Raw genomic sequence first — 23,732 nt, forward strand, 5'->3', positions numbered from 1 at the left:
GAGAGACCCATGGTTGTCATGGAGGCCATGAAGTTTTGAGTTGGTCCAACAGCAGCCTCCACAGGGATAATGAGGTCCTCCAACAATACTTTATACCACTGCACTGGGTGAAGTCTCTCTCTGGTGTTTGCACAAGCATTCCCAGGGCAACAGATTATCCTTTGGCTCAGTTCCTCCCCCAGTCCAGGCTAGGTAATATACCTCTCTGTTAGGAATCCATGAATACTACGTATGTTGCTTCTGGGTGGAGCTCATGGATAAATTGAAACCTGCAAACAATAGTAGATTTTTTTCTTCTTCGGTGGCTTGTGATATCACAAGCGACTCATTTCCTTCTCACCTCCCCAGTTCAGTGTGAGCATGAAAACCAGCAATGGTGATATTATCTCAGATGTGCCTGTTTGCCACGTCCAAACAGGAGGAGGAAGGCTTTGATTAATTTAAATGCATGACATGGAAGGCTATGATGATCCTGCAAAATGGGCACAGCTTATTAGCTGTGAGCAACACTAAATTATATCATCGGTGAGACAGAGCCATGCTAACATACAGCTAATGCCTAGACAATAAGCACAGTAGCCAGAACCCAAAGCTTTGCACACAAACACAGTAGATTTAATCTGACTTATTCGCCATCAGTATCATCCATCCTTGAAAATCCCCTTCCCCTCAGGGTGAGAGGACCTCAGAGCAACACGCCATGCAATGAAAGGGCTGGCAGTTTAAAGAAAAAAATGTTATCTCCTTTTGCCTATGTGGAAGTGCTATGCGTGTATGTGTACAAGTCTCTTTGAGTCCCAGCCTAAGTCATGTAAAAGCAAACGAAAACAGTGCATCTGGGAGCACCAGGTCCATGCTCTATTTTTGTCACAAATATCAGTGGGGAAACACTGTTTTAAAACTGTGGCACTCTCTAGATAGTTGCTTAATTAATAAACATTAATCAGCATGTCCAATACCGCTAGCCATTTTTTAAAAAAAGCAGTTAAAACATTGCCAAGCGCTTTTGGAGAAACCTGTGGTTTTGTTTCCAAAGAGCGTCTAATGTTTTCCCCCTTTTAAAAATCTCATGGAAATCATGTCAGCGAACTAATCTGTATTCAGTGACAGCTACCAAAACACAGAAACTGTACATGGGAGATGAGTGGAACAAAACGAAACAAAACGCAACGTTAAAGGGAAACCTGCTCTCTTTGGCTCAGCCGCAGTTATGTGCAGCCCATAATTTCAAACCACAAGTGAAACTCCCACTATGTAAACAATGAAAATTGAAATTGTCTCTGCCAGGCTCCAGCAGAGTATCTTTTAAGCAGCAATGAATGATTTAAAAGGGCAGCTGCAAGCGGGAAGAACTCAAAGGGCCTGGGTGCTGCCGGAGTATGATAATTGGCAACGGCCATCGTGCCCCAGCGTACAGCTTCCAATATCTCTTTATTTGCTAAGCCATGCATTATGTATAGCTTAACGCACCCCAGTTCATACATGGATACCATATTATCATACTAATAAACAAAGGCGCCGGGAGCGTTGGGGAGCCACCGGCTGTAATTAAAAGATCTGTCCTGTCAGTGGCGTGTTCAGATTCAACACCAGAGACAGATGTTTGTGGCATGTGCTGGCAATCACCGATATCAAAAAAAGTATATTGAACTGCTTTCCTAAGCCTCCAAGGCATTTATGTCATTCCCCCCACCCACCGCCATGTTTCACATGCATCCTTCTTGAAAAGGCTATCAGTCGCTACTAGACACAATGGCTACACTCTTGTTTCCATTATTGGGGGTATTCTGAATGCCAGATATTACAAATGGGGAGAGTGCTGTTGTGCTTTTCGGACAGGTATCTGGTTTGCCAACTTGAGAACAGGATGCTGGGCTGGACAAGCTTTTCTTTGGCCTGATCCAGCCGGGCTCCTGTTCTAAGTATTAAGATCATGTTGTTCCACAGGTGTGCATACAGCAAAGCAAAACAATAACCACCTATGCTGCCCTATTTTCATGCAATTTAAGAAGATGGATTTGTTCTGGCAGTTCAGGGGCTAATTCAGAGATCCCATTTTACATTATGGACGACTGGAAGGAATTGCAAGTGTGCAACTCCCCATTCGTGGGGCAATCTGCTTACCTGAAGGAACAGTTCAGATCTTCTAGACAGAGACCTGCTCATAGAATCATAGAATCATAGAGTTGGAAGAGACCACAAGGGCCATCGAGTCCCAAGGACCCTGTTCACCAGAGGCATGCTGCTTTGTTTCTACAAAAGAGAGGGGCCTTTTCTGTGGTGGCACCCCAACTGTGAAATGTCCTCTCTAAGGAGGCTCACATCATGCTGACATTAGAAACTTTCAGAGCCAGGTGAAGTCCTTCTTCATTGGCCCAGGCATTTTGGATGATAGTTGTTGTTGTTAGCATGTGTCTGGTTTTTGGAACTGTTTCTTTTCTGTTTTTCTTTCTTTTTAGCTTTTGGAATGTTTGTTTCATCTTGTATTTTGTTATACTCCTTTATTGGTTTCAGGTTGTATTTATATGTTGTGTGAATTGATTTTACACACATTTCTATACACTGATGTGGAATCTTTCAGTGAAGGGTAGCTAAGAGATATTTTAAGTAAATAAGGAGAAAATACCTAGCTCAAGATGCAAATCTCCTGCTCATTCTTATCTGGAGCCACTCTTTACAATCAGGAGGACTAGATGCTTACTTTTTAAACCATCGGAATGAAAAAGTAAGCTGAGATCTCAGTTCTATTTTAACAGATCTGCATGTCACACAAACAATGTCGATAAAGTGGCATTTTATATTTTGGGGGAAGGAAAGAACTTGCTTCCCCAAAATACATTTTACATTCGGTGGCTTCTCCCTCTTTTAGCCCCCCCCCCCGCAAGCAAGAGATTCTTGAGTGCCTGTCTTTAACATTCCTGCAGCGCTCACAAAAAGTTAAACAGGTCTCTTGAAATCAGAAAACAATAAACCTAATAAAGACTCCAGCTGGCACAGAGGGTGAAAGATGCAGCTCTTCCCCAAGCTCTAAATCTTGAGGGATGGGAACATCTGCACTTAGACTCTCAAGAATAATGAGTTCAGCCAAGGTCATTCATCAAGCTGGAAATAAACACACACACCCCTCCTGTTCTCAGTACTGTGTGATGACACCTCCATTTCTTCAGCTTTGTTACTGAGGGCACTAGAGGGATTTAGCTGCTATTATCATTGATTGCTTGAAAGGGGAATTGGACCATTTAGGGCAAATCTGTGCTACTGAATTAAACTGGTTTCGCTGTCAATTTCCTCTGCCCAGAGAACCTGGGGACTATCTGGAAGGGAGAGGAACGAGGGATCTCTAACAGAGAATTATCAGCACCCTCTCCATCAACTATTCTTGCCAGGATTCTTTGGCAGAGGCCATGTGATTAGAGCTCAGGATTTGACCCAGGAGAAAAAAAGAGACAGTCACGCAACCGGGAAATTACACAAAACAAATGAAATACTGTGAAAATCCCTGAAATGAGAAGTAATCGACTAGAAATATTATCTTATGGGGGAAAACATAAAATTGAAGAATTTTGATCATTTAAGGTTTATGATTTCTCTATTTCCTTCTGAGGAAACTGAATAGTTCAGTGAAACGAGGTTTGTAGCTGGCATCCCGTTAAGGCTTTGTTCAATTTTAGGTTTTTCTAATTCTAATTTTAAACTTTTTGATTTATATTATTTTGTTTATTTCCATATGATAATATTTCTAGTTGATTACTTCTCGTTCCAGGGATTTTAATGGTATTTCAGGATTTGACCCAGGCTGAACCATCTTCAAATCTCCACTCAGCCACCAAGTTAACTTGGTAGCCCTAATCCAGTCACTATCTCTTACCCCAAGGGTAAGACGGTCACTATTTTGGGGTGAGATTTGGGCCACATTCACACCATACACATTCACACCATACACTAAAAGCACTCTTATACCACTTGAGCAGTCATGGGGAATCCTGGGAACTGAAGTTTAAGGGTGCTGGGAATCATAGCTACAATTCCCAGGATACTTTGGAGGAAGTCCCAACTGTTAAAGTGGTATAAGAGTGCATTAAAAGTATGGTGTGGATGTGACCTCAATCATAAACCAGGAAATCCAGGCAGCACAACTAAAGTTGCTTTGCAGCTGTTGCACAACAAACATGCTTTCCCATAAAATTAGATTACTATTTTTTTACAACACAGGCCTTGACCGTTTTTGGCTGGTCCAATATGTCCATCGCTGCAACCCGGAAGGTGGTGGAGCAGGGCCTAATGGGCTTATGTGCACTTTGCCAACACAATGAGGGGTCAGGAATGTAACCCCCGTGCAAAACAGCCATTGCCTGTATAAGGAAAGTGATGTGGAAATGCATAGGAAAATGTGGGATAGCGACTGATACGTCATCTAACCTCCCCACAAACAAATCAGAATTAATCTCAGTACATAGCCACCACCATCTAACCTCCTTATAAACCCTGTGCAAACAAAATAGGCTGAATGCTCAATAAACAAGCTGTCTGGAAGCAACCTAACTTGCCTCTCAGAGTAGTTATTACCATGTTATGTAATTCAGCTCTAGCTAGCTGGAGAACTCCGTGGTGAATTATTTGCCTCCAGATGAATTGCACAGCTCAGTACCTGTGCGCTCTGCCATACCCCTTTCCTAAATATTTGCAAGTACAGTAAGGAGGCAAAACTGCTGTGCTGCAGAACCATCTGTTCTGGTCAATTACACGGAGGCACAACGGCCAACCTTCACTCCGTGTAAAAGTCACAGTTAAACTAGAAGCCGCCAATCGCTTTTCTCCATTTCCTTTTATTTATTTGTCTTTCACGTCAGCGAACAATTAAGGGTAATTTATGTTAAATTAATGGTGCTTCACACCACAGTGAAGTATTTTATAACATACAAACGATTGGTCTGCTCAGAGGAAGCAGAAACTTAATGCCGACATCCGCACAAGTGACAATTTGAATTAATCACAGCCTACTTTAATAACTATGTTGTTAAAGGGTGACAGAACAGATGTTCTCTTAAGGAAAAAAAATTAAGTGAGTTAATAGTATCCTACTTTTAATCTGGAGGAGCTGCGTTTATGAAGCCTTGGGTTTGGGGGCAGAAGACCTCCACTCTGCCCTGTGTTTTAAAGTACTGCTTTAATGAAAGGGAACGAATTACTTTTCCCTCTCAAAGAGTTAACATGAGCCATGCGCAGCGGAGGCTCATGACCTGGCCATCACTCAGAATTAAGGGCACTAGTCCTCTGGAAAGAGGGACCGGCAAATAAATGCAAAAGATGGCCATGTGCAAAAGACTGATTTAGTCTGGCTGTGCTCTAAAACATCAGAAACTAATTTACGCTTCCCGAGCCACAGGAAAAGTGGCAAAAGGTCACAACTTGCCCCCCAGCACTAATTACATTCCTGTGCTGGAGGGGTACACAGAGAAGGGGGGGTGGAAGAAGGACATCTTCATAATCAGCCTTCTGGAAGGGAATAATCTTGGCCAGAACAGTTAACACATTCAGTGACTTAATGTGTAAACAGCAAGCTACAATCACTCCCAGGGAAGCATGTTAATGCACTGCTCAGTTCTCGACAGGATGGGCAGAGGGGGAATTCTGTCACACAGAAGGTTTCTGAGTTGCCTGCTTATCACTGCGTCAATGCACTGGCCTTCTGATACTTTATTTTATACTAGTACTTAGCTCTGGCTCATTTGCGCTTTCCAAAGTGCGGCTGTAGGTACAGACATGAATGATATTTACCAGTAACAAGATCACTGGAGTATGGGACGTGGTGGCGCTGTGGTCTAAACCACTGAGCCTAGGGCTTGCCAATCAGAAGGTCAGTAGTTTGAATCCCCGCGACAGGGTGAGCTCCCGTTGCTCGGTTCCTGCTCCTGCCAACCTAGCAGTTCAGAAGCACGTCAAAGTGCAAGTAGATAAATAGGTACCACTCTGGCGGGAAGGTAAACGGCGTTTCCGTGCGCTGCTCTGGTTCTCCAGAAGTAGCTTAATCATGCTGGCCGCATGACCTGGAAGCTGTACACCAGCTCCCTTGGCCAATAAAGCGAGATGAGTGCCGCAACCCCAGAGTCGTCTGTGACTGGACCTAATGGTCAGGGGTCCCTTTACCTTTAAGACCATTGGAAAATGTCAGAAACTTATGACATTCCTCAGGTAGGATATTCAAAAACATTTTTAAAAGGGGGAACATTAGGCATATCTGCTCAAAGGCAGGTGGTGTGAAGCCTTGCTTGTGTATCCCTGCAGCTAGATCCTGTATAATTTTTTATTCTAATGGACCGGCACAGCTATCCAGTTTTGCTATGCTTTGGAGAAAGCATGTAAATAACTGTGAATCAGCTCTTAATAACTGGCATGTCTCATGTTCCAGCTTTATTATTGAATATTACTCTTAAAGACACACGTACTATATCTATCAGGCATATCCAACAGGGTAAAAAGAAAATAAATGAACTGTGCAGGAAATACTTTAAAGAGCTTTAGATCTGTAGCTGCAGGGCAGAGTCTATAAATGCTAAGCTTGCGGCAAGGTTTAATTCTAACAAGTTCAACGGTGATATTTAATTCTAACAAGTTTGACGGTGACATGGGTGAGAAACAAGTAATCCAAACAACACATTCACATTGCCTTGAGCAAACATCCAAGAGCTTTCAGCTCCCCTCCTTTACATTGCTGCGCATTACAGAGACCCTGCTGCAACCTGAACGTTTACAACCCTGCACCATGCATGTTTAATCAGAAATAAATCCCACTGAATTCAACAGGATATACTCTCAAGTAAAACTGTAACCTTCGCCTCCAAGCCCTACAGCATCCAGCAAAGTGTATCAATTTTGCTTGCTAAGATGATGAGAAAGCCGAAAGTTTGTCCAAGCCAGGTTGTCTTGGGCAAATGTTTATTGTGGCTTTCCTCATTTCTTATTGTTGTGTACTGAAGTTCTCACCCTGGGCCAGCAGGGGGATACTGTAGATAGTTTTCACTCAGGTCCACGTCAGTTATTTTAGGCGGGAAACCCTGGGTTGTTGTTGCTACAATGTTGACAGCCGGCTGCCTATAAAAGCAGGCCGTCTGAGCTGTTTGCTGTTCAGTCCTGTTCCAGCTTACAAAATAAAGAGCTGCTTTGGAGAAATCACTGTGTCGTCTGCCATGTCTACCCACTATTCAACACTTATGGCAGCAAATTCCAGAAGCTGAGAGGTCCACAAACAGCTATTCTACAATGGAAGGGTCGGCAGGGACCTTGTTTCCATCTGGCTTAATGCTTGGTGGAGTTGCAGGGTGGGGAGAGGAAGCAAAGGAACAATGGCTGCTTAGCCCAGATCTCATTACCAGAGTTTTACATCATATATCCTGGAAGCAGCTGGCTGCCTAGTCCAGCCTTCCTCAAGCAGGTACTCTTCAGATACCCAGACTTTGGCTCCCATCAGGCCCAGCCAGCAAGGTCATCCAGTGGCAGGGACTGGTGGGAGGCACCAGCTTGGGGAACCCCCAAGGGACACCCCAGAGGAGGAAGGCTCAGAGCCAAGGGATTGGTGGTGGGACACTGAGGAGATGTCAGAGGGAGAAGAGTGGGGGTGGTCGCTTTTGGATGCTGAAGAGGCAACGGGGTTTAGTGAGCAAGGCGAGCCTGTGACAGAGAGCAGTTCAGACTCAGAGGCTGAAGCAGAGAATACAGGGAGTCTGCCTCTCTGACTGTGACCAGCTTCCCTTCCCCCTTGTCTCCAAAGGCATGTGGAATGATGTGCAGAGCAGAACAGAGATTACAGGTACCCAGACACAGTTTGAGACTGCTTGGGAAACATCTGGCGGGAGGAGCCTTAGAGGGGGTTGAAGGTGGGGGCCATCAGTCCTGGCAACTGCTCTATAGGGGCAGGACCTGCCGGGAGTGTTGTGTACCGTTTTCTTGAATACAGAATTTACTGCACCGAAAGACTCTGCTTCTTGTGTGCTGACCTGCATCTCGACACGCACCCAGGGATGGTGGGAGTTGTATTCCAGCCACACCTGGAGACCACTGGTTGGGGGTATCTGGCCCAGTCAGCCACTCTTGGCTGCTTTTAAAGCCTTGTACAGCTGTAGAGTGATTCCTTATCGGCACTATTAATAAGGTGGCCTGCTTTGCCGCATGGTTATAGGACAATACGAGAATCCTACCTTCGCAGGTCAGGATGAAATAGGCCATGTTGTGGCTGAAGGATGCACTGAAGTACGTGCAGTTGTTTATCAGGTCACAAGAGAGGCACTGCCTGTTGAAGGGCCCTTTAGTGCTGGCACTGGCAAAGAGGAGAAAACAACACGTCTGATTATTCAGCTGGCACTGCTTGGAACAGGCATGTGGATTTGTGATGGCAGGACCTTGGAGAGAGTTGGGTGCTTTCTCAACCATGTGTTTAGGGGCTGAGCTGCCCCTGGGCCTGGTGTGATGGTCTAGTCCACAGCAGCTTTGGTTTTTAGAACTGGGAAATGGCCGTGGCTCAGTGGTCAGGAGAATCCCCTTCCCATGCAGAAGGCCTTGCAGCTCCAGGCAGACCTGGAAGAGACCCCTGCCTGAAACCCTGGAGAGCTGCTGCTGCCAGCCAGTGTAGGCAACACTGAGAAAGATAGCATAAGGCAGATTCCTATGTTCCTAATCTAGCCCACCCCCCACATCCCCATCTGAAGAATCTGGCAGGCCCCCGTTTCCTCTGTTGGCGGGTGGCGCCTCCTCCTGTTGGGAAGCAGGAAATTGCCCCAAATCACGCACCTGCAGAGGAGTGTCGGCAGCATCAAAAACCAAAGAAAGCAAAAGAAGAGGCTTCTAAACAGTACTGGAAAATACCGTATTTTTTGCTCTAGAAGACTCACTTTTTCCCTCCTAAAAAGTAAGGGGAAGTGTGTGTGCGTCTTATAGAGCGAATGCTGGCTGTACAGTTATCCCAGAAGCCAGAACAGCAAGAGGGATTGCTGCTTTCACTGCGCACTTTTTTTTCTTGTTTTCCTCCTCCAAAAACTAGGTGCGTCTTGTGGTCTGGTGCGTCTTATAGAGCGAAAAATATGGTACCTTCCAAAAGCGATAGTTGCTGTGACAGCAGAGCCTTGGTCTTATGCCCCTAAGAAAGTTGGTCACCACCTGGGAATTTTATTGCTTTATTAGCACTATTATCATTTGAAAATGTTTTACCTCCAGTACCATTTCAAGCCTTTATCTCTTCTTCGTTACTTTTCAACTGTGCAGCTCCGGCCCCTCTTTTGTTCTACTGGAGCAGACCAGAGTGAAGCCTGCTCCGACTCGGTCCGCTCTGGTTGCCCTGCCCCCCTCAGGCCACCGTGGATAGGCCAGAATTTGAATCTGGGTTTGGTGGAACCCAGCAGGTTCCATGACAGCCATGGGAGCGGAGCAATGGTCAGAAGGACGGTGTGGCTGCGGGAGGACGGGGAAGCCTCACGCCGGGCCGCAAACGACACCCACCGCCGGACCGGGGTGAGCGGCCATTTCTCAAATTAGAAAACCACTTGTAAATCTTTTGGGAAACTGATTGCTCTTTTGGGAAACTGAGTCCTCCCCCCCACAATTCCATGTATCTTCTTTTGGCTTACTTTGCACTGAATTTGCTCAGGTGTAAGAAGAACTGATAACAACCTCTTTCAAGGAAAAGTCTGGACATTGTTTCTTCCATGAAAATAAATCATACCTGTATAAATGTCGTGTCCTTGGTAACTCTTCTGTGCTGAGGAAATAGCTAGAATAAAATGCCCATAGATTATAACCAGATTTTTGAGAGCAGTATTTCATCTGGGTTATCTGCATAGGCACAAACTATTCAGAAGAAAGGTGGAAGAGATATGCCCCGTGGACTCCTTGCACCCTAGAAACATTATTCTGATGCCTTTTAAGTTATAATTCCAGTTTTTGTTTTGTTTCAAAGAAAGTCTCTGTTCCTGTGGCTGCAAGTTTGGAATGGTAAAATGAACAGAAAAAAGAGGCAAAATTATAGGGGCGGGGACTTTCCCCCTAGAGCTCATGATTTTCATATCTACATGATTGGACCTGCCTGTCATGCAGGCAGTGGGGAAAACCAATCATAAACCTATGTGCAAATTTGTGCTGCTAAAAAATGTCATCCTGGCAGCAGTGCACCAATGGACTCATGCAGATGTTTCACATTTGGAAAGAACTTTAAAAGAAAATGCAATATGTTCACCAAATGCAGCTGAACACACATTTGTCAAAATCGTTAGCTACATGCAATTAAATACACAAAATTAGCCCAGCCTTCCAGCTGTCAGATGAAAATTTCTAAAGAAATTTTATTATTCAGCAGTTATACAAAGGAATAGAAAAAGAGCTGTCCATTGTACTGATTTTAAATGGATGTTCTATATAAAAAAGGCTGGATTAAAAGGCACCCAAATGCTTCAGAGATTCCATGCTTGCAATATGACAGCCCCCGCCCCGGAGAAGCAGCGTTGAATGTCTTTGAATACTCTTTTTACATTGGAAAAATGTTCATGTGTGTAGCAGTAAGCCAAAGGCCAAGCAAGATATATCCAAAATGCTCCTTAAGCCACTGTCCTGAAGTTACTTATTCCACAGTAGTATGAATCATTTTAGTTGGTAAAACATTGGACAGGAGCATCCTCACAATAATACTCTGATTCTTATGCTTACACCCATTTCACAGAGGAGACTTTCCTACTTACCAGAGTAATGCGAGGGAAGCCTGGCTTCTGTATTTAAGCACATTAATATCACAGGTTTCAATCCAGAGCAATGCCAACTGGGTCACACATAAGCACTCCACTAACCCAGTTACCCTTGCAGTGCTGAACCTTCTAAGACATGGAAACGGACTTGACATGGTTTGGTTTTCCTTACATTTTATGGTGCCTTTCCTCATATCCCAAAATCCTGGTCACATCCCAGTCACCCGATGTGATTGACTGTAAATCGTTGCTGCTGCTGTTGGGCTGCCGAGAAAGGAGGAAGAGATGAATTTCAAAACATGGAGCAAGGTGTTCTAACGATGATCAAACATATATCTGCATTATCTTCTTCAGAGCAAGTTTTCCTGATGTCCCTTTTCCTGATGCATTTTTTAAAAGACACTAATTTATTCTTCTTCTATCCTCCTAGAAGTGAAAATAATAAATTGAGCCAAATTCATGCTTGGGATAGCCGTATTTCAGAATTTCTCAAATTGTGCTATAGGGCTTCTGAAGCTTCTCCAAAAGTGGCGAAGATGAAGCAGAGACAGATGAGCGGAGTCTGATTGGGAAAACTCTACTTATTGCCCTTCTGTCACACTCTTTCTCCAAAGAGCTCAAGGTGGCTACAACCTTGTGAGGCAGGCTCTATTGAAAGACAGTGACTGGCCTACAGTCACCAGTGAGTTTCGGAATCTGAGCCCTGTCTCCCTAGCTTAAGTCCAGCGCTTTGGCTACAAATGGATGCTCGCTTTTCAGGGTCACAGAAGTTGCATCTGAAAAACATACAGAAATGCTTTCTTGTAAGGGAATCTAACCCACGCTGCACCCTAAGCCCTCAGTGCTCACACCCAAAGGAGCCTCCTTTCTACTCTCTGTGCAACCCAGTCAAACCTGCTCACTCTGCGCGGCTGCAGCTGTTCCTCAGCCCAATTCTGCATCAAAGGAGACCAGTTCATTTTTCTTTGGTTGTTGCCCATCAATCCCTCTTTCTTTGGTCTGCAAATTATGTTTTTCATTTAAACCCCTTTTGCCAGCAGATTCCACTGATAGCAAGCCAGCCACAAGATTTCCTGTGTATCAACCCACTACAGTACTCAGATATTGTTGTCTTCAACAGATGCACATTTTCTTGGAAATGCTTTGCATGTGATATGTCTAGGTGTTGACTTGTTATATCGTCAAAACTGCCAATGTAAGTGTGTTACAGGGGTGGGGATTCTGTGGTCTTCCAGATGTTGTTGGACTACAACTCCCATCATCCATGACCACCGGCTATGCTACCAGAGGCTGATGAGAGCTGGAGTCCAATGACATCCAGAGAGCCAATATTCTTGGTATATTACTTTTCACCCACACCCAAAAAGGCGTTTAGCAGCAGCAGAGCTTTGTCTCACCTGCGATGAAGACATGGTAATGTGGTAAAACTCGCCTCTCCCTCCCTGAGGGACGGCTCGGACAAAGAAGAACTTCTTGCCATCTCTGGAGAAGGCGGGCTCTTCATTCTGCAAATACCAAGCAGTTGCAAATGAATGCACAGATAAATATTCATGAATCTTGAAATAAACCACTCAAGACAGCAACCGTGCGAGTCCCATCCTTCTGCCAGGCTCCTTCAGCCACATGTGGATTCAAACCATGTATCTTCTAGGATTGCGGCTGAAATCCAGCTCAGTGAAAATTAGGCTATACTTGTGCAAAACACTGTGGGCACAAGTTGTAGCTTTATCAGCCTTTTGCCTTGGTCCACAAGGCCCTCCTCCCCTGATTGGTTGCTCCCCTTTCCAGATGCAAAATAAACTGACCTGCTTCTGTTTATATGCTTGACTTGCCTGCCTGCTCTGTCCTTGGAAACTCAGGCCCCATCTGTACTATACAATTTAAAGCACTAAGCAGGCACAGCTTCCCACAAAGATCCCTGGGGCCTGTAGTTTGCTAAAGGTGCTGAGAGTTTTTAGGAGACCCCTTATTTCCCTCACAGAGCTGCAATTCCCAGCATGGTCTAACAACCCGTCCCTATTCCCAGGGAACTCTGGAAACTGTAGCCCATGGGTAGGCAAACTAAGGCCTGGGGGCTGAATTCAGCCCAATCACCTTCTAAATCTGGCCCACAGACGGTCTGGGAATCAGCATGTTTTTACATGAGTAGAATGTAGCCTTTTATTTAAAATGCATTTCTGGGTTATTTGTGGGGCCTGCCTGGTGTTTTTACATGAGTAGAATGTGTGATTTTATTTAAAATGCATCTCTGGGTTATTTGTGGGGCATAGGAATTCGTTCATTCCCCCCCCCCCCAAAAAAATATAGTCCAGCCCCCCACAAGATCTGAGGGACAGTGACCCCTGCTGTAGCCCCATGAGGGGAACAGGGGTTTCTGAATAACTCTCAGCATCCTTAACAAACTACAGCGTTTGTTACACATGAGCACATTTAGTCCCACTAAACTATGCCTTAGCATTCACAGGTCATACCCTGGAGCCCCTGACAAGAGCCGTAGTAAGGTAGCAAGGAGCTCCTTCCAGGTTCTAGGGCTATATCTTGTAACCAGCATACAGCTGAGCTGGCTGATCCTTAGAATCTTGAAGCCCTGCAATTCCAAAGGCTTCTGCTGTTGCTGTTCATTGAGAAGCGGCTCTGTGACTCTGATCAAGAGAAATAACCCTCAGGAGATTTGGGGCATCGCAGCACTTTGATGTTCAAATATATTACCCCTTTGCACAGTTAAAACAAAAAATCACAGGCACATACAATGGCCTACAGAGAAACAGCTAGGAGGCACCAATCGTATAGATTTCTGTTAAAAGAGTTTACAGCTTAATACTTTTGTTTCTGCCAAAGGCTACCAACTAAGCTGGAACAGCTGATCCAGACTTTGCTATCTGTCTACATGCCTTCCCCTCGCAAAACACTGCCATTCTGATTGACTCAATAATAATTACTCTGAACCATGGCTTTTGCTAACCATGTTTCAGAACCAAAAGCTGTTTGACTGAGGAAACTTCTGCCCTGTTAGCCCTACCATTTTCAGGGAGGGCAGTCCATCTTCCAGTTTGAACATCTCCCTACCCCACCCCAGTGCCCCATATGACTTAGTGGTCTGGGGAGAAGAAAGAGTTGTACAGCACCTTAAGGGGGGGGGGGAACCTCTATTATGACATAAGATTCATGGACTAGAGTCTACTTTCTCCTGGGCCCCCCATGCCTGCAGCAGCCCACTCTCAAGAAGGCGCCTGCTGAAGCGTAAGCTGGCAGTCAACAGTTTTTCCGACCAACTCTTCCATCTCTTTTGCTGCATCTAACACAAGCGCACAGAGTTAGCATCCCTAGACAAAGAGTAGCTTTGTTATAGAAAGGTAGGTTCCTATGTCACTGTTGATCTGTATTGAAGTGTGTATTTGCATCTCAATTTGCCCCTTTGTGATGGAACCTTTTATTAAGGAGATGGAAAGACCACTATTACCTGTCTGTGCAGCCAGGCTACGCTCTCATCTTCATGTTTCTGAAACAAAGCAACATAATTAAAATATTATACTGTAGTTTGCATCTATTATACTTTGCTCATCAGGGCAGAAAGCTATTTGACTCAATTCCAACAATGGCTGAGCAAGCACAGAGGAGCCCATCTGAGTATGATTTATGAGCAGGCAACTTGAAAGGCCTTTGCTCTTGATTAAACAAGTGAATGTGTTTAAAGCATGGCAGTAATCTATGTGAATAACAGTAAGAGGATAATTATTCACATTGTTTGTAAGCAACCCAGGGTTTTGCTTGGTGGAGGAACACTGAAACGCCCCCCTTCTACCACACACCTGGGTCAAGCTATGCCCCAGGCCACATATGAACACCTGTTTGAGTGGGGATCCTGAGTGTCAAATTTCTCCCCATCCCAATTTTTGTGTGGGAGATGAATAATGATGAGTAACATGGCCTGCATCAGGTGGAGCTTTTGCATTGAGGTCTAAGTTGGCTCCTATCACTGAATGGGGGAGGGGATGGTCGTATGCCACACCTACACAACCACCCGAAAGACCTAAGTCTTCAACTGGTGGCTCTGGAGCTAATAGCAGGTTGCTGACTGATCTAAGCTAGGCTGAAACAGGAGCACTTCCACCATACAAATGCATAGTGAAAAATGTAAGAAATGAGTTCTAAAATGCATGTTTGAATTAAAGCTGGACCCTGGGTCTCAAAAGACTGAAGAGTACTGGCCCAATTGGCACACTTTTAAAAAGGGATCCAGGGGGAATCCTGGAAATTACAAGCCGGTTAGCTTCATATCTGTCCCAGGGAAACTAGGGAGTTTCCTCTTTCAATTCCAGTTGCATGCATCTTTTGCTTTCAATGCACACAAAATGTACCCCGGGTCGCTCACCTTTTTCAGGCTTCAAAAAATTGGTGCAGACTACAAATGCCAAAGGAAAAGCTATGGGTGTTCAGCTGCCTGGAATCAAAACACTGATACTACTATTGAACATTCAACTTGTTTTACTTGTAAGGTGCCCTGAGAACTTGCACGTGGACGATACATGCTGCAGGTGAATAAAAATGAATACCTTTGTGCAGACTCCAGTTGTTGCATCACAGAGAGTCAGGATAGAAACATTCTGTGCCCTGTTCAGCCAGTTTACTGCAACTTTGGTACTGGTTGCCCACTTCACCATGGTTATATAGTACTCCCTAAAAACAAATGAAGGCAGGTGAGTGCTACTCTTACAAGTACTTAGAACACAATTTCCCTTCACTGTACAGACCCAAATATTTGTTTTTGGAATGTGGACTATTAATAAACTTGATGCACTGCACAGACTCAAATATTTGTTTTTGGAATGTGGACTATTAATAAACTTGATGCAGAACGAGACTACAATATGTCGTGATTGTAACAAGTCCAGGATTCATTTTTGTGTTCCTCTCTTTGAACTTCGTCTGAATTCCCATACTACCTACATCATAATCAGCCCCTTGCCTGCTTATTGCTTTTTTATGTTCTCGAGGCAGGCAGCGTGCCACTTCTCCCCCTTGAGCTAAGAAAGGGGTAAATGACTTGATAATGAATGAGGGTCGCAGTTGTAAGACTGACAAATCATGCAGCATTATCATATTCAAGTGGAATGCACAGGTCAAAGTCATCTTTAAATTATAAGACAATGACTTTTCACAGTGTGTACAGTCCATAAAATTTTTATGAGTTCATTTGTTTGCCATAAAATATGTATAAAGGAGTTGTTGCTCTCGTTGGGATTAATGTGCTGCGTCGCCGGAGAAATCGCTTGCATTCTGGAAAAGATTTGCTGTGCATACAGAGGAGGAAGGACTCAGAAGGATGAAGACGATCTGATTATCCAGCAAAATAAGAAGACAGAGCACAAGCAGGGCAGAACAACTGAGTTGCCCATGCCTAGCATTTGAAGTTTGGGAAATATAATGGTGCACTAGAAATTCAGTATCATAAACATTTTTTCTCTCCCTCTCTTTCACATGACAGTTTGGCACCAGCATATTCTCTAGGGCAGTGGTTCACAGTTGGTACCATGGAGGTATCAATGTTTTCAATAGCTTGGCTTTTGAATTAGCAATACTTAGCTAATTGAGCTAAGATGTGCGGAAGTGAGAGCTGGACCATAAAAAAGGCTGATCACTGAAGAATTTATGCTTTTGGATTACGGTGCTAGAGGAGACTCTTGAGAGTCCCATGGACTGCAAGAAGATCAAACCTATCCATTCTGAAGGAAATCAGCCCTGAGTGCTCACTGGAAGGACAGATCCTGAAGCTGAGGCTCCAATACTTTGGCAACCTGATGAGAAGAGAAGACTCTCTGGAAAAAACCCGGATGTTGGGAAAGATTGAGGGTACAAGGAGAAGGGGATGACAGAGGACGAGATGGTTGGACAGTGTTCTCGAAGCTACCAACACGAGTCTGACCAAACTGCAGGAGGCAGTGGAAGACAGGAGTGCCTGGCATGCTCTGGTCCATGGGGTCACGAAGAGTCGGGCACGAGTGACCGACTAAACAACAACAAGCTAATTAAGAGCCACTGCTCTAGGAAAACAGCTTGTTTTCCTTTTGTTAATAAAACTAAAATAAGCAGAGAATGAAAAACTCCTTCCGACAGTGTTAAGAACACAATATAAGAACATAAGGAGAACCTGCTGGTTCAGGCAAGTGGCCCATGTAGTTCAGTATCATGTTCTCACAGGGACCACCCAGATGTCTGTGGGAAACCTGTAAGGGGGACCTGAGCACAACAGCAGCCTCCTCTCTTGCAGTTCCACCAACTAAAAACATGCTGCTTCCAACTATGGAGGCACAGCCGTCACGGCGAGTGGCCATTGATAACAAGCTTGCACAATTTAAGAATCAATGTGAAAGTAGGACAAATTGTTGTCTCCTACACCTTCTAGAAACCCAAAGCAGCTGGAATCAGGAGGTTTTCCAACATGGTGTGATGGCTATATTTATGTCTTTTATTGAACTTGGTGGTGAATTATTATTATTTAAATCAAAACAGAGAGAGGCATTCAGACAATTCAAAACTGGGTCACAAAACTAAGGGTTTGATGACGACTGATGAGAACCAGGGATTCCAAATCTTGCACGAGGAATATGTTGGACCAGATCATACGGTTTGTGTAATTATGATGGTGATGATATATTACTTTCTGGTTCAATATGATTTATTTTCAGTTGGATTAATGGTTACAGTGGATGAGACCCACATGGCAGAGGAGTGGTTCAGAACATAAAAAGAGTCCTCCTGGATCAGACCGAAGGCTTATCTAGTCTAGCATTCTGTTATCATAGTAGCTAAGCAGATGCCTACAGGAAGCCCATGAGCACAATTGTGTTTTCCAGTAATTGTTATTCAAAGGCTCATGCTCCCCAATAACTGGATGCAAATGTCAGAGATTATAAACTCAGAATTAAACATTGTTCTTTGCTCAGTCTGAGATTAGAGCTCATTTCAGCATATATTCTGGACCATTCTGAGGACTATGTATTTTATAAATAGTTCTAAGTCATGTCTAAATAGTTAACCTTTGAATGCCTAGGTCATCTGAACAGACTTTAAGGTGAGCTTTGAACGTGCTAAATTAAATCTGAGACCTATAATATACCCCCACAGAGTACAGATAATTAACCTTAGCAATATACTGGACACACTAAACAGCACAAGCTCATTGATTCAACTACCCTGGAGGGTACCCAAAGCTTTTAGTTAATCAGGGGTTTCAAAGAAGATAAGCATCGTTTCCATAAGGTTACCCTGACATGAAATCCCACTGCTTTCAAAAGAATTCATTTTCAAACTAAAACTACGGTATTTAGAATCACAGCACAAAACATTTAATGGTAAATTTCACTGTTTTAACGTTTTTGCTGTTTGCTGCCCTAGGCTCCTTTGGAAGGGGCGGATACAAATTTAATAAATGAAATAAAAAATAAAGGTCAGAAATGGAGGTCAGAATGGAGTAAACATTTGATGTAATGGCACAGGTGACATTAGGTATGGTAACCACCCTGGAAACGGCAATTAAAAAGGTAAAGGTACCCCTGCCCGTACGGGCCAGTCTTGACAGACTCTAGGGTTGTGCGCCCATCTCACTTAAGAGGCGGAGGGCCAGCGCTGTCCGGAGACACTTCCGAGTCACGTGGCCAGCGTGACAAGCTGCATCTGGCGAGCCAGCGCAGCACACAGAACGCCGTTTACCTTCCCGCTGGTAAGCGGTCCCTATTTATCTACTTGCACCCGGAGGTGCTTTCGAACTGCTAGGTTGGCAGGCGCTGGGACCGAACGACAGGAGCGCACCCCGCCGCGGGGATTCGAACCGCCGACCTTTCGATCGGCAAGCCCTAGGTGCTGAGGCTTTTACCCACAGCGCCACCCGCGTCCCCTATTAGACAGGCATATAATACATTTGGGGTAAGTAGGTGTGTAGAGCTATACTTGCTTAATTGTATTGTGGGTCAGTATGATCCAATTCATGTTCTACTCAGAAGAGTTCAGTAGGATTTATTTCCAAGCCAATCATTCACAGGTTTCCAACCTTAGCATGGCATTATTGTGGCATAGCCTTTCCAGTTCTGGTGTAATGGGCAAAGTGATAGACTCAGCAAGGAGTTGCTGGTTCAAATCATTGCTGAGCCACAAAGCTGGCTAGCCGGCTGCAGCCTAGTCTACCTCAACAGGGCTGTTGTGAGGATCAAATGGGAAAGCCTATTCTTCAAATTGAACACCAAATAATTTTTTTAACAGATGCCTTTAAATAGACTGAAGCTGTTTTGTCTTAAATTTACAGCCACAGTGCAATCCATAGGCATGGAGTGTTATCAGCTGGATTTTCATTTTAAAATAACCCTTCTGAGACCCCTGGACTGATCTGTGCCAACAAGCGGATGTTTTAATGGCCTCAGCAGGCTAGTAATTTCTTTTCAGTCTAGCAATTTTTGCAATGGTAGCTAGAGGGGCCATGGAAAATTTGCATAGCCCAAGCCTCTCTGTCATCAAAGCAGATAAGCGCTCAAGACAAGAAGAGAGGAGGGGAAAGACAGTGGAATTAGAAACAATAATAATAGACAAAGGAGGTTTAATGGAAGGAGTGGTAGGTAACAACTTCAGGTCTTTGCCACAAGTAGCTAGTACAGCACAAACCTCATTCTTGAATCATCAGGAGGAGTCATTTCCAGATCATGAGTAGGCCCATTCAAACCAATGACATGTAAGGAAATGCTTGGATTTTCTGTTCCAACCTAGAAGACAAAAGAAGACAGAATGATAAAAAAGTGTTTAATAAATGACTTATTCTGTTTATAAGTAAGAAGGTATAAATGAGGATTTTAGTGCTGGACTTGGCAAACTTCAGAACCGGACTAAGGATTAGAAAAACAGAGAGAATGTAGATGTAGCTCAGAAATGTCATGCTACCTATAGCTCTGAAATTGTTCCCCAGTGATTATTATATTTTTTAAAATACAAAGCCATTATGGTTGCTTCAGAAGGGAAAAATTCTCATGCAAAGTAGCCAGAGTGAAAAAAACAGCTGACAAATAAAAGGTGAAACAGCCCTCTCACCACCTCAGCCCCTCTGCCCCTTCTGCTCAACTGGAAGCCACAGAATGGCTTTGCAGGGAAAACAATCTACGAACTTGCAAATGGATCTCGAGGTGATTAGGGCGGTGGTTAAAGCCATGTATTTAATCACTAGGCAAGTGGTCATTGGTGAGCAGGAATGAGGGGCTGGCGAGGGCATGGAATCCCATGCAAGAAGTGAGCAGGCATATAAAGAGGGGATGGAATGCATAGAAACAAAGGTCACATTTGCACCACACATTTAAAGCACATTAAATGCACATTTAATCCTGGGAACTGTAGCTCTGGAGGCTACCGTAGCTGTCGCACTGTAAGCTATAGTTCCCAGGCTTCTTTGAAGAGAGCAATGTACCACAAATATGGGGTGTGGATATGAGCTCAACACAGAAATATAGTGCTTTAACTTTTCTCCAGCAGCCCTCAGCAGGCTAGTAATTTCTTTTCAGTCTAGTAATTTTTGAAGACTTGTTTACTAGGATGAATTAAAGTATTCTCTGTAAAGCTAATTGGCTTTTCTGGTTACGTTGCTACATGTTCTTGTATTTTAACCAGGTGGAAGTCAAAAGATACAGGTGTTAAAGAGATCAAATCCATCCTACCTTTGGGTAATGATAGGTCTCCACTTTAGGGTAGAGGCTGCCTGTGAACATTGGTATTTCCATAGTGGGGACTCTGGAGTCATTGATAGTTGCATACGCTAATCTTGTGCCGTCGGGGGACCACCAGTGTGCAATATGGGTCTTCAGGATCTCCTCTATGTAAATAAAAAGAAGAAGGAAAGAAGATCGTGAGATCCAAAAGATTTGTTAGCGTGGGAACTTCAGGGTGGGGAGCTCTATGTACACCACATCACAGGGAAGAAAATTATTTTGGAAGAGGTTGTTTCTAAGGCTGTGATCCAATGGTCACTTATGTGAGAGTAAGCTCCACTGAACATAGTAGAAGTAAATATTAGGGCTATGCACTGGATCCAGATGAATCCTGACTCAGTTAGGCCTGGGATTTGGCCAAATTGGGTTGAGGTTGCCCCAGATCATTCTGGGAAGGATTGGGTCCACCTGAAGGGAGGGGGAGCCTGGCAGTAAGAAGAAGGCACAGAAGGAGACTCGTAGGAATTCTGCATGCATCTCCTTCTCCCCCCTTCACAACTGCATGCTTAAACATTAATATTAGGGTTCAAAATCCCATGTGGTTGGCAGGGGGAAAAGGAGAGGCACTTCTTCTCTGGGTCCCTAGATCAGATGGGGGGGGGGCTCATGCAAAACCCTACTAAATAAGCAAGTTTAATATAATCAGTCCTCCATCCTGGGATTAATGCCTACGTAGTGTTAGCTTCTATTCTGCAAGAAAAACATTGGGCATGGAATATATCATTGGCTTGTTTTTATTTCATTCTTTGAATTTTTCTTTTAATTCCTTTTTTTGAAGCTTTTTATAATCAGGCACGGCTCAGCAATTAAATGCCTGATAGGAATACAACGAGAGGGCTGGCAAGTCCTTGACACTTCAGCATTAATCAGGAATTACTTTATTCTGCAAACATCTTTCTCAGATCTCTCAAGCTTAATGAAGCACTTCAAGAGACGATCATGTGAGATCCCAATGCAGGCTTTCTGGAGGACATTTTCACATGAGAATTTTACTGCTTAGATTCTTGTGGACACTGAAGCGTGGTGGATCTTTATGAAAAGGGGACCCCTCGCGTGAGCAATTCCAGACGAGTCATGTCACCCTGCAGAAATTACAAACATAAAAAGGACCTGCCAAAATATCAACATTGTGGAAGCATCTTTGTGACTCTACATATGTATGATCAGGACCGAACCAATATATTTCAGCACCTTAGGCAAACCACAAAATGGCAGCCTCCCCCTCCCCACCAGGGAAGAAAGGGCGAGTGAAGATCTACATAAGGAACAAGGAGGGGACTAAAGAGCTACATCAGGATCTGTTGCTGCTGTGGGTCCTGCTGCCCGAGGCAACTGCCTCACCTTGCCTCATGGGTGTGTCGGCCCTGTGTATGATGAACTTTGCAGGCAACAGCCTGCTTAATCAAATGCATAAAGCATGCTCAGAAAATTGTGAATGGCTATGTGTGTCTGCAGTACAGTGTAATATAAGTCAACAAGACCATGGGAACAGCCTCTTGCCCATTTTGCAGTGCTGTATTCAGAATGACCACATAATTTTACAGCAGGGAAGGACTGTAGTTCAATGGTGGAGCATCTGCTTTGCATGCAGAAGGCCTCAGGTACAATCTCCAGCATCTCCAGGTGAGTCAGAGCATTGGCCCATCTCCTCTAGCATTTTACAGTTGGTGGGGTGGAGGACTAGACCCGTGACCTTGTGAATTCAAAGCTTCACTTGTGGACTGTGGACATGGTGCAGCACAGACCTAGATGCTATGCTGGTTTCAGTGGGAGACCTGTATGGAGAACTAGAATGTGACTTCTTTCTCTCTATTACATGGCAGAACCACATAGAATGATTTGCAATAATCCAGTCTTGAAGTTACCAGAGCATGGCGTACAGTGGCTATGTCAGCTCTGTACTAAAGGAGCAGGAACAGGAGAAGCAACTGGAACTGGATATAGGCATGTCTACTCACTACTGAACCTTTGTTAATAATGCTAGACCCAAGCTACAGGCCTGCTCTTACCAGGGGAGCACAACTTTGTCCAGAGCAAGTTGCCTGCCAGCCTCTTAGACCCAAGAGCTCAGAGCACACAACAGCTCTGTCTTGTTCAAACCCATTTCTTTTTATTCCGTCATCGCCTGCCTTCAAAAGTCCTACCTGCTTTCATGACTTACCAGCCGAATGGCACATTCTGAGCTTCGCTACCAATTTACAGACAGCCTAGCCCCTTTGTTAGTATTTTCCAGCTATTTGTCTCCCTCAGAACAGAGCGCAAAAACTTTATGCAGAATGCCCTATAAAACAAACCTGCAGCACAAAGATAAACTCCAAGGCACTCACAACATTCAATGAAGCAAAGAAAAACGCATTTCAGCTAAGATAAAGGTTGTGGATGGATCCTATCATTCAACCTGTAGGCTTGCATTTATAAGGAGGACATACTTTTCCAGTGGAAAAAAAAAGCAATTAGCTTTTGAAACATCAAGGACATGCCTCTGAAGAACAGGGGCAATTGCACAGTGACTGCAGAGAGTAAGAATAAGGAGACTGTTAAGTGCTCCACACCTTCAGGAAGTGGGGAAAGTTCAGGCTCATCCCTATAGTGTTTCATTTCCATTGAATGAAAGAAAGAGTACTGAAGATGGATGGTGCTTTTGTAATATCTGCTCTACCTACGAACGTGTCAGCAGAGGGCAGTGCAAGAAATAAAAGGCAGGCAGGAAACCACAGGCCTGCATCAGATTACAAAACAGCAGGTTGGACTCCAGCAGGCAGGCATCTTCCAGGCTGCTTCCAGTCCAACTAACTCCAGCTTAAACCCTCTCAGCACTCTCTGCCTCTGTCGGTGTCCAAATTAAAAACTGGAACAACTACTAGCTGGCTATCACATTCACAAGGCTAGAGAGAAAGAGACCAGGAGACTAACGACAACGTTGCACCCAAAATCATTTAGTTACAGGTCCATTTATATTAATGGAGAAAGCCGAACTCATAACATCGTACTTGAGTCCTGAAACATCTTTCCTGTTTGTGTCACTCAACCATAGGTCCTATACAAAAAACACAGCCCACAAGCAACGTTGCAGTGTCTGGGTGTGTGAGGCTATTGGCATGTCACACTGGCCCACATGTATTTTGCATATGATTATTCATATGTTATATGTTTATATCAAACCGAATTTTAAAAACCCAAGCAAACAGAAATGTTTTACATATTTAAAAATGCATTTTGTCACAAATAGCATATTTTAAATATACATTTTAGCTTCATGCACACATTT

The 23,732-nt window shown here is 44.1% G+C and overlaps 1 protein-coding gene across 6 annotated transcripts in view; it reads right to left on the reverse strand.

Annotated features, from left to right (window-relative positions):
- DPP6 (dipeptidyl peptidase like 6) overlaps positions 1-23,732 on the reverse strand; it is a 486,229-nt gene that overhangs the window by 26,069 nt on the left and 436,428 nt on the right. For all 6 annotated transcript variants that reach the window (XM_083406243.1, XM_083406245.1, XM_083406242.1 and 3 more), the window contains exons 9-16: positions 20,414-20,568; positions 19,377-19,474; positions 15,278-15,401; positions 14,185-14,223; positions 12,122-12,229; positions 10,897-10,988; positions 9,713-9,760; positions 8,196-8,314 (exon numbers count right to left, since the gene is read on the reverse strand). In XM_083406243.1, coding sequence (XP_083262369.1) covers positions 8,196-8,314; positions 9,713-9,760; positions 10,897-10,988; positions 12,122-12,229; positions 14,185-14,223; positions 15,278-15,401; positions 19,377-19,474; positions 20,414-20,568 — 783 coding nt within the window. The remainder of the gene's footprint in view (positions 1-8,195; positions 8,315-9,712; positions 9,761-10,896; positions 10,989-12,121; positions 12,230-14,184; positions 14,224-15,277; positions 15,402-19,376; positions 19,475-20,413; positions 20,569-23,732) is intronic.

This window comes from Podarcis tiliguerta, assembly GCF_965153285.1.
Source record: "Podarcis tiliguerta genome assembly, chromosome: 12".
In the NCBI taxonomy this organism is placed as follows: Eukaryota; Metazoa; Chordata; class Lepidosauria; order Squamata; family Lacertidae; genus Podarcis; species Podarcis tiliguerta.